Below are 11,435 nucleotides of genomic sequence, written 5' to 3' on the forward strand. Positions count from 1 at the left end.
GACTTAAGCGCAGGGGTTCTGTTCGCAAATGATACAGCAGAATGTATAGCGTAACAAAGCGTTCCGGAATCGCTATCATTTGGCACGTTTCGTGCTGTTAGGATCTTGCGCGAACGTTTTGTTAGGCCGTTGGCAGCACTTCATTATTGTTTTCGTTTGCTCGAACTCCTCTGCGATCCCACTCCGAACCCCTCGGAGCGCTCAGTACAACAAACTGAGCATGAAGTTGCTCCAGCATCACTTGGCGCCCACGTTGCCACCACGCAGGTCATGCAGGGGTAGTTTTGGTTGTCGTAGTGTCTGCCCCATTACCGTCCCATGCACATGCCTTAATCATCCCTTCTCCTAAATCATATTCAGAGTGACAAAACTAGGGATTCAGTGGGGTCGAATCTGACCGGTACAGATCCTGGCCTTTCTAGCATGGTCGGACCGGAACTTCCAGTGACGCGAAAAGTTTCCCTTGCCTCTTGCGCTACCGTACTACCAAAGCCGGGTACACCAATGCCCCCGTTGTCACTACTGCCGCTTGCAAATCGGATCGGGTAACTACGGTGCGATGCTTAACGAAAGCCCGAATCTCTTTCTCACTTTTCTGTCGCACACAGCAACAGCACTCGGTACAATTAATCGTCACAGACACGAACGCACTCACACAGACCGTTCGTTTCCCAGTCTTTTTGCCAATCTGCTCAAACCCCCCGCCTTGCACACTAATGAAAACACCGCAACTCAATACCATTCAAAAAGAACATCACAGATATTTATTATCGAGTCAAGTCTGTGTCTTTTTTTTTTTTGTTGTTACCATTATGCGCGACTGCAATCGTTATCGACCACTATCGCCAACGACAACAACGATATGCTTTACGCTTTTATATTGTGCCTACAGCGATGGGAGTGTTGGAGAGCATCGTCGCGGTAGCATCATCTCGTACACCCGCCTTCACATCCTCGAAAAGGGGCACGAATGAAGCTTTCTCTGTTATGGTTTTATTAGTAGTGAGCTACTCGATAACGGTAAAAGCAGACGAATTAATACAGCTCAGCGAAGGCTCATTTTCTGTACAGTGAATAACCTTCAGAAACGTTGTGTTTTATCCTTCTTGTCTAACAATGACTGCGAATGGATACATATGTAATGCATAAAGTACACCGTTCTATGCTAAACCTTCTTCAAATTGTTTTCTTTACATCAACCAACATTCAATGGTGCTCCGTAAATACCTTTATATACAGTATGTACAGAAAAAATCATTTCCATTAAGTGTAGCAAGCGCTTGGCTGCTGTTATCTGTAATACATTATTATTAGAATAGCATCATCACCTGTCGAAGGCTTTTGCGTTTCAAATAGTCATCAATAGGGCAATACAGCCGCTCTCAGAATTGGCCTAGGTGTCGAAAAAAACGTATTTGTAACATTCGGACTAGCAGGACCAGAAGTCTTCTTGGATCTTTTCAGCTGCACCTTTAAACGCTTGTCGGCAATGGCAAAGCCGTGAAGTGCGCGAATGGCTGCCTGCGCGTGTAGTCCGTTTGAATACGAGACAAATCCAAAGCACTTAGAGAGTTGAGTGCGCTTGTCAACGAACACCTTTGCGGAGATGACTTCGCCAAATGGAGCGAACAACGATACCAGGTCAGCGTCCGTTAGGTCCTGTCATTCGGTTAGTGGAGGGAAGAACGAATAAGAGCGGCATTACAACATGATGAAGTCTAATGGAATTGCACGTAACAAAACGTCCGGAAGCAACTCTGTGTTAGAGTTCAACGTGAGCCGGGAGACGAAATATTTCGTACTTAATCGACAAATCAATTTCTGGGACAACATAAGTTTTATTTTCGCAGCAACTCCCCGTGCGATATTTGCAGCGATAAATTCAAAACAAAAAGAGATTGAAATAGACATTTTCTAGAAATCGGGATGCAGCTTTCCTTCTGGTTTTGAAGTGGAATTGTTTTTAGTTTCAATAATTTAAGACGGCATGCAAACAACATGGAAGTAAATACAAATTTATAAGCCGACAAAGGCGGAAGCTCTGAATCGAATGAAGGCTTATCAACAACAGTGTATGAGATCTTGTAATGTCGATCTACCACCATATGTGGTAAAGACCCTTTTTTACCTGAGGCAGATGGTAGATAAAAAGATTCGACCCCTCCGGGCCCTCGACCTGTTTCCCAGCGGGATTGTGTAGTGAGGCTAAATGACGGCTAAGCGCTGCCGGCAGCTGTTCTTGGTATCGTGACAGCACCTGCGCCTGTAATGGGGGACCTGAGATTGTTGCCTCTTGCCTACCAGCACTTCCGCATACCACTGCCGCAGGCGCAGGTCGTCCGTTGACGCTCAACGGCGCTCCGCAAGACCGATTATGGTTCAGTGGGGTGAGCAAATGAGAGGCAGGTGACATAAATGCTGGCGAAGTTGGGAGTGTAGTGCTCGTGCTTCCGCAGGGATTACCTATAATGATAGATGTATTCCTGCTTTAATTTCTTTACTCAAACGGCGATCGTTTGAACTTTAAGGACGTCATAAAACAAGCAACTCGTACCGGAACGGTCCCGTTGAAGACTCGTTTAGTTGTTATAAGGTCGTTGTGTCTATTGACACCCTCTTTGTTTTATTTGCATTAAAGGAAAATTCTCGTTTCGAGGAACTTCTTACTGTCAACGATTGATAAAAACGTCCAGATTGTATTATTAAACGAGTTAAAGTTATAGGGCGTATTTTTAATAATAATGAATGTAGGAAGCGCATATGTAGAATACAGAGAGAAACGATTATGGTTCTTATGTATGAGGTGCAATTCAATACGTGAAGTCTTCTTCCCCACGAAATGTTGAACCTTTGAGATCTAACTTGTTTTTCATTCCTCGGACATTGAACAGTCAACACTGAAATGGGTTTAGGACGTTTAAGTATCCTAACACTATCGGGTTTGTACCAGTGGACGCCTGCAAATAAATTTAGTGAGTTCATTTCAATGATTGGTTACAGGAACGTAAGACGCCCTGTTAAATCACGTTTTTGTATGATAGAATAATAGTTCTGAGCCAGGTACAGTACGATTGCTTATTGAGGATGATGCAACTTTTTTTTTAACTGGTAGTAAAAAAAAAAGCCCGATTGCGATATAAGCATACAGACTGTTTGAATCTTTTCTCACCGATATCTGTAGCGATGTCTGGGGTACTCAACTGAATACCCAACGGAGGTATGGCCTGCCTAGCAAGCATTGGTGGAGTTTGAGGAGACGCGTTTGTTGCAGGCGGAGAAACTGCCGCCGACGTCGAGGCACCGTAGGTACTAATAGAATTAACAAGACTGTTAGCAATGTGCTGCTCCAACCTCGACGCGATTCCGCTAGCCAAACTTTTAGCAAGTAGGTCCAACTGGAGTTTCGAGACCGACAACGATTGTGAAGAGGTGTCTCCGCCGTTCAGAAGATGTGCTGCCACAGTCTGACCAATAGCATCCACGACGCCTTCCCGTAAAGATCCCCCAACGCTGCGACGCGTTTTTGCTGCCCGAAGCTTTCGCTTTAATCGACGACTTGCGGCATAAGTAGAGATTAAAGGCGATTGCTGTGTGATTGTAGTCATTATTGGCGACCCGCTTAACTTTGGCATTACTTGAGGACTCGCCTTGTCCCTAGGTGGAGCCTCACACGGACTCCGTGGAGGTGTCAGCGGCAGATCCGGCGGAAGGTGAGTACTGGCGTCGTGGCTTATTACTCGTCGGTGAGTCATTCCGTCTGGGTGGTCCAGGCTAATCGCCGAAAATGGCATGACCCTGCAATGGGAATCTTGTTAATATGATTCTCGATAAATTACCTTCAAAAGACAAGAGTCACGTGGTCATGATATACACGCAGTCTCTTCAGGATGGTGGTGTTTGTACAGGATCATGACAACACTTCATACCACTCCAAAAAGGCAAAACAGCTGAGCTTGACAACAATTTAAAGGCAAAAAATCTCTGTCCAATAATTTAGATACAATGCTGCAGTTAGTGACAATTCATACTACGATATATTTACATCTGCAATAAATGTAGTGAACGATACACACGGATTATGGGACGATACGCCTGAACTAACTCACCATTAAATCTTAGTAGCCCTTCTATCTGAGTATCAGCGCAATACGAAATGTTTCGCTTTAATACGTGTATTCCACTGGATAAACGTTGTTTAATCGTAAAAAGTATTTAAGAGGATTTTCGCAACGTTGCGATGTTATGTTAAAATATAATCCAGTCTGTTGCAGTACTCGACATTATCAAAACACACACTCGTGTTCAACACCCATCTGATACTCAAATACACAACACGTTCACAAGTTGTTGCGTGCAAATATATAATTAAAACCTTCAATTTTATCTTTTGTTGTTATTTAAAGATCTTCGTTTAGTTCATTGTTTTCTCGAGAGCACTCCGTCTCGTGCCTCCTGCTCGGATGTAGTGAAGAAGCGACGCATCGGAGTTCTTTTGCATGGCCGTTAGGACCCTTCCGCTGTGTCCCTCGCCACTTTCGGAAAGGGAACATGTCACCTCGGCGAGAGGAGGGATAGACGACGTTAGCTGATAGACGTAAAGATATCTTGACACGACATAGCGGTCGTCTTTCTTCAAGGAGCAAACCACGGAATCGAAACAAGGCAAGCTCCGCGAATGGCTTACGCGACTAAATTAACGATATTCTTTGAGCTAGGTATTTCTAGACAAAATATTAGGATCACGGTTAAAAGCTGAGGCTTGTGAAAAGGCAAGTACGTTACAGACGAAAATTGTACGATCATTTTCTTAAATTGAGGCGCCGCGGTTGCTTGAAAGGAAACCTGTACTTGTTAAAAAAATCAGCAGTGAGAAATTCATTATCTTTTGCATAGCTAGATTATTCATCTATAAAATTAATAACCCTTAGAGAACAGCTTCGACACATTCTGCCTTTCAGAAGTTAAGTTTTGTCCCAGCGATCCAATGAATCCCTTTTTTTGGTAGAAAATACCTCAAATGAAAAACGATAGTGAACGTAATGAAACGTCCGCAACGCTGTAATCAAATCGCTAATAATAAAATAAATACTGCAGAGCAGAGAAGCTACTTCTTCGTAGAACCCCGAAAAAAGGGCATGGAAAAATATACGTGGTTTTCGTTATTCGAATGTCGAAAAGCTAACAAAAGCAACGTTTCACATACAGCGGGTATGTACCGACCCTTGTTTAATAATCACTAGCTCTTCCGCTACTAAATTGGAAGACTAAACTAGACCCCATGCGGAGTATCGACATTGCGATCGATGTATTTCTATAGCTTAACGCAGTGCCCTTCACTAGAACTAGAGTAATCTTTTCTTAGCTCTCGAGGAGTTCTCCTGGTACCCATCTGTCATGTATCCATCCTTGCTCGATTAAAGTTTTCCAGGTAGAAACATTTCTCCCTTTTCAAGTTTGAGACACGGTAGCTCTGCAATTGATTCCGCTGAACGTAATTGAAGTTCGAGTTCAGAAAGCTTTGAACTAGCTTTACAGGTTTCTGACAATTATAAAATGCTATGTTGTAACTCTAAGACCAAACCGTGGACAGATTATTAAAAGTAGAAGTTAATTAGGTGTACTGGTTGCCCCTATGAGTTGCATTGTTATTACAGAATATATGTCCTTAGACAATGCTTTCAATTACACGCACATGACAAATAAAGCGATACCCTTCCGTCTTGGCCTTCTTACTCAGACGGTTCAAACTGTGACATTGAACGTTTAGCTTTGGTACGGCCAATAAACAAGTTGCGGGGAAGGGACCATGGGACGTTGGGATAGCTTTCTTTGTAACTGGCGGTAGTCGGCTAGTACAAGCTACAATCTCCATTAGCTAGCTCCCCGCCCGCGTGAAATGTTGACGCTGATGTTGCTTGCGAACGCTGTCATTGTCGTGGTCACTGTCGTCGTTGCCGCAGTAGGAAAAAGGAGATGCTTGCAGCTGTAAACATGTCGCACACCATCTGCTGGAAGTCATCCTAGTCGTTCTAAGCCGGCTCGTATCTTGCCTAATACAGGAGAAGTGGTGCAAAAGGAGAAAAGAAACTACCGTCGTACAGCAGAATAGTGGATTTGCGTCGGGCAGTGAACCGGACCCTAGCGTTGGGTAGATCTACATGGACGCTACAGCATCAAGTTAACGCTTGACCATGCGCTGTTACGCTAGACACTAGCTATCTTATTTTCTGCACGGTTTGGCTGGATTACTGCACGCACTGCTGCACGATGAGCTTGCCTCCCTGTACGGTCTTCTAGCCCTATGACTGAATGAACGGCAGTGAACAGGAGTGAATCGACGGCTCTGGGCATTTGAACGGCATACAGTAATAGCAGCTCACTCAGCTCGCTTTCAGGCTTCCGTAACGTTCTTGCGCTCTGTTTAAATATGATATACACACAGAAATGATCAGATTCGCATCAAATTGACTAGCAAAAACGCTGGCTCATTTCCCTGTAGATGACCTTTGCAGGAATAATAGCTCCTTTTTTTTTTATAGTGTATACACCAGAAACCCTCTATGCGATTATCTAAAGTATCGAGAATGACTATGTAGACATGTTTAAGGCGCTTTTCGAACTTAAGAAGCAGTTTTAGGTATCTGGCAGATTTTCAAATCAACAATTTCCTTTTGCGCCTATACGTTATAGTTAGGCTCGTCACTGGGCTGCCGCTGCAAAAACGAGGCCTGGGAGCTGCCTGAAGTTGGCCATCTCTTTTGAGTAGATACATTTGTTAAAATTCTACTGCTCAATTTTTTAATAGGGCAAATGTAATCAAGAACAAATTATACTTTTAAAGCTGAAGCTTTCAACCATAAATTTTGCGCTATACATGAACATAGTTTCCGCGGTAGTGATTAACAATGCATATGAGTCACGAGTCGAAAGGATACCTTTTCGCAATAATTTTACAGTATCTCAAAACTTTCCGTTCTTTGTTTGGGCCGTGGTTAATGCTATTGAAAATATCACAGGAGCCTTCTTTAGAGGATGGCACTATGTTCCTTCAAAGCTAGAAGTAAGTACTAACTAAAATCGTTTGCATAATGGTGCAATTGTAACGCGGCCTATAATAGTATGACTAAAAAAACAAAAGAAGCTTAAAAAACATTTATATTTTGCGTCTTTATATCCAATCCGGTCTTGATTTAGATACATATATCTCTTCCCACCGCAGATTTTAGGCAAAAACAGCTTACCGTACACTGCACAAGATTACAATTTAGTTTGTTCTTGGTTTCGGAATCTACCAGCATCTGTTCCCATTATTGTTTTTGGACCAAAGTGCGTATGATATCGATTTTTCATTTTCTAAATCCTGTTCTGACTGAAGGACATCAAAAAATAGGGAACACAGGACAAAGCAGGAAGTTCAGTTGCCCATTCTATTCTGTAAGATATATTGCCCATTTCGCGCATTTGGATATTAAGTATATCGGTAATAGATGGTATCACTGTCAATCGTGTTGAAGCCGTTTTTGTTACTAAGAGCAAAGTAACATATCTGCAACGCAAACACGCACTGGTGCTTAGCTTACACACACATGATTTACAATTTTGTTGGACAAAAAGAAACAAAGAAAAAACTAGAGCTAAAAAAAATTTAACCATCACATCATATGGAAAGTCATCTATGACGGAAGCTAGAGAAGATTTAACTCGAAGACTTCTGCTCTGACTACTTGGACCACACTGTATGTGGAAGCTATCGGAAGTGTCGGTACTGAGTACTCATAATGTGACGTAAGCAGTCCTACGGAAAGTCACTAAATATGGCATACGAATCATCCGAACACAGCTTAGATATCGGGTGATAAACTATTTAGGATAATTTGAACGAATTACTTTATTCATGAACGCGTTCGTCAAAGCTAAAGAACGCATAACATAAAAACAAAGTAGAAAATAGATATCTAATGAACATTGTCCTTTAAATTGCTCCAGGTCTATAGCTGGCAGGACTAGTCGGCACTGCGTTTTCTCCCTGACCCTGAGCCTGTGCTGTCCTTAGAAACGCCTAGAATTACATTAGCGACGTATTTACAACACTGGTGTAGCGGTGATGCTTGCCGGTGTTGTATTTAGTACATTGAACCCCAAAATGAAGCCTGTAGTTTCAAGTTCACCTCTTTAAATAATTGTTTATCTAGGTACAGATTTGGTATTTGTCTTGTGATCTTTTTTGTTTTAATTGCTCTTCACTTTATATCATATTTGAAATAAGCATATTTTGTTGACGAGTACCTTAAGGAACGTCGATGCAGCTTCAATAAGGTATCACTTCGTATTACTTCGCATCGCTTTATTAATAAGGTAAGCTTCGTTGAATTGTACAGAATATAGAACAGTTTTGATATATACGTTGGCCGGTTATCTACGACTGAACGAGCCTTCTTCATATTACACCAGTCTTAGGTATCGAAAAAAAAAGACTAAATATTCGTACATATTTTACCCCGATCTAAGTTAGGCCTTATTAGATCACGAGAGCTTTAGGTAAGATATCTTTGGGACTCTTAACCCGTTAAGTCGTTAGGACAACTGTGCACACACTGATTGCCATTTGTCTTTCTTCAAAGAATATCTATTTTACACGACGTTTAGACTTGACGCACCGTATATTGAGTCTGTGGTTGAGCTGGTAACCTCTTTTTAAACCTCTCTAAATGCTGTTTAAGCGATTACGCTTGCTTTTACACATTAGCGGGATTTCTGCATTGGAAAGCGTATTCATAAAAATCTTCTCACTGGCAGAGTAACCGTGCCGTCGATGCATCATTCACTTCTAAAGCTCTCACGTCACCTCTCATAGGACTGAAATAATTTCCGGAACCTAAATTCATTCTCGATAAAATTCACAACTATACATGCGAATACTATGTTTTCTGCTACTATTCTATTTTTGCATACATATACTGCCAGTTGGCCAAATGGGCGGCTATGTGGGAAAACGCTTTCATAGATCTGATTGGCTAGTGGGTGGAAAAGTCGGGGGTTTTCTTTTGCCTGACACAGTGGCAACGAACGAAAGATGCGAAGGTTCACTTTTGCTTTGATGGGCTACATATGACGTACGTACAGTAAGTAGCGCACTAGCGGCACTATGGCGGCTACTACGATCACCACCGCCGTCGTCGACACGGCTGCCCCAGCTACTATTTTGTAGTGACGCTTGCGAGATTGCCGCCGCTACCGACCTGCCCGCTTCGTTTTCATCTCTACTGAACCCCATGGGGAAACGGCAGCGCTGCTACATTCGAGAACCATCTAGATGGACCCGGACTATAGTACAGTCACTACAGACGTGGCTGGGTTGGCCAGCGCTTGCTTGAGGGTGCCATCTTGGTGCTTCAAGGTAGAAGTGTAGTTTCCGCTTCTCGATTTCACGTTGCGTTGAATGGACTGTAAGGTGGCATGACGGTGGCTGTTCAGCCGCTAGTGGCGGAGTTTTGTGCGTCGAAGGAGGATTGGGAAACGATAGCACTGGCAAGATGGGGATGAATGAGAGAGTGTAAGTCGACTTGGGGCGTATAGGGGCCGAGTTTTGATACGCTATGTGTTATTCTTATCGGAACGCTTGTCCGGCGGCCAGCCACTCGACGGCCGGAAACGGCGAAGCGACGGGCCAGGGCTGGTCTCACTAGCCGCTACGAAATCTGCGGCCGCGTCTGATGGCGGCATCAAGCCAAAAGGCAGCTTGCGAGCAAGGGCGGCTGAAACACCGCTAGCTGAAGGCAGTAGCGTTGTGTGTGTTGGAGTAGTTGTAGCCGTGGCAGTCGCAGTACTACGACAAGGTAAAGGAGCAGACAGCAGCAGCCGGATGGATGCGTGGAAGCTGATGGCCTGGCCGCGGGCGGTAAGGAATGCGTTTTATAGGCTGCGCTTCCGCCGATCAACCACAGCTCATAGCCGCACCGTACTGTTACAGGCTGTTACAACTCGCAGGTTCGCTTGCCGCCGCCCAGTGCTTCAATCGTCCTGTGCTCAACGAGAAGCATAAGCGAGACCAACTGGCTGACTGTCGAGGGGTGTCGACCCACAGACGCGTTGAGTGAACACATTATTTTCGAGGCCACAACCCGTCAGCGTCGCTAAAGCAAATGCCTCGTCCAACGACAGATAGGGCGGCAGGATTGGACCTGCAATGCTTGATGCCGATAAACAACAGCACGGAAGGCGACGCAAAACAGCATAGAGAAGAAAAACTGTAACGTCAAGCTTCGAATAAGCAGCAGAAGTACTGTGTTCCTATATTAATCCTATTACTTCGAATAACAATACAGTCAATCTAAGCCCTCCATGAGACCAAGATGGTAAGTGGAAAACGAACATAAGTGATAACACAGAACGTGTTCGAGTCGGATGTAATGATCACAGCTTTTCTATTATTCAAGAAATGCTCCAGCATGGGCGCTTGTGGAAGTAGTCGATCTTGGAACAGTGACTTATCCAGTTTTTGTGACCACTCTTTTTTTTCTTTTCAAACAATTTCTGCACACGCCCGATTGACAGGATCTGGAAAACGAACTGTGCAAGCAGGTCCGTTCGGAGATCGTTGGTCGTCAATGCCGCTCTATTTCGGTATGTTGATTGTCTTCATCACAGCTGACTTGGCTCCCACCATCGGCAGATCTGGACCGTATATGTCATCTTGTAGCTTGTCTGACATATATGGTTGTAAGGAACTAACAAGTGGGTAGGCTGGCCTCTCTGTTCGAGCACGATATTTTGACGATGCGGGTCAACAAATATCCCGATAACCTTGGAACGGAAGGGAGTACCCAACGAAAACATGATCAAACGGACGCAGTTATGCTGTTGTCAACCTTTTGGCCAAACCGCGCAGACGGCCGCGGTCGTCCTGTCCAGCAGAACGAAACAGTTTCGTCTCATACCGTTACAAAAAACATTTGTCTCGAGGAAGTATCAGAAAAGAATCAACATACTGTTTTCCGTGAAGCAGCTGTCTTTCCTCCGTAGGATCAATAATGATAGCCGTCGGTTTTATTCACTAGCGTTGTACCCATATCTTGTTTATTTGCAGTGACTGGCAGGAGTAATGTTTACTTGTAGTAACACGTTCTTGTAACACGTTCTCAGCCAGAGATAATTGTCACGTTGGAACATAAAGACAACAAAGAAAGCAAAATTGTACTCGGTTGGCGCGTTCGTATTCGATTGAGGTTAACTCTATAGCAAACATTTACCGACAGACGAAACTGTAATACTAAGAAGGTAGGCAACGGGACAGAAATGGCCAGAACTTGATTTGGTAATTGGTTGAATCTTGTTTGGCATATAGCGTGCGTTCTGAAGACAGCGTACAATATACTATTTAATAGAAGTAAATTTCTGACACTGTTTACGAAGAAGATCTTGGAGAGCGTGACAAG

The 11,435-nt window shown here is 43.7% G+C and overlaps 1 protein-coding gene across 1 annotated transcript; it reads right to left on the reverse strand.

Moving 5' to 3' along the window:
• Positions 1–732: 732 nt before the first annotated feature.
• Positions 733–4,477, reverse strand: LOC111243104 (uncharacterized). The gene is made up of 4 exons (XM_022788189.2): positions 4,107–4,477; positions 3,170–3,795; positions 2,129–2,463; positions 733–1,659 (listed from the first exon to the last, which is right to left on the reverse strand). Exons 2-4 carry the CDS (start codon positions 3,789–3,791, stop codon positions 1,360–1,362), a joined length of 1,257 nt encoding a protein of 418 aa, XP_022643924.1. The 5' UTR covers positions 3,792–3,795; positions 4,107–4,477; the 3' UTR covers positions 733–1,359.
• Between the last annotated feature and the right edge of the window lie 6,958 nt (positions 4,478–11,435).

The sequence above is a fragment of the Varroa destructor genome, unplaced genomic scaffold, assembly GCF_002443255.2.
Source record: "Varroa destructor unplaced genomic scaffold, Vdes_3.0 BEIS01000001.1, whole genome shotgun sequence".
In the NCBI taxonomy this organism is placed as follows: Eukaryota; Metazoa; Arthropoda; class Arachnida; order Mesostigmata; family Varroidae; genus Varroa; species Varroa destructor.

Excerpts from the sequence above, each read along its gene's own strand:
- LOC111243104 (XM_022788189.2), bottom strand. The coding sequence starts at position 3,791 with ATGCCATTTTCGGCGATTAGCCTGGACCACCCAGACGGAATGACTCAC. Across the intron at positions 2,464-3,169 it reads AGACATCGCTACAGATATCG|GTAATCCCTGCGGAAGCACG; the intron begins GTGAGAAAAGAT and ends CTATCATTATAG. Across the intron at positions 1,660-2,128 it reads TTATCTACCATCTGCCTCAG|GACCTAACGGACGCTGACCT; the intron begins GTAAAAAAGGGT and ends ACCGAATGACAG.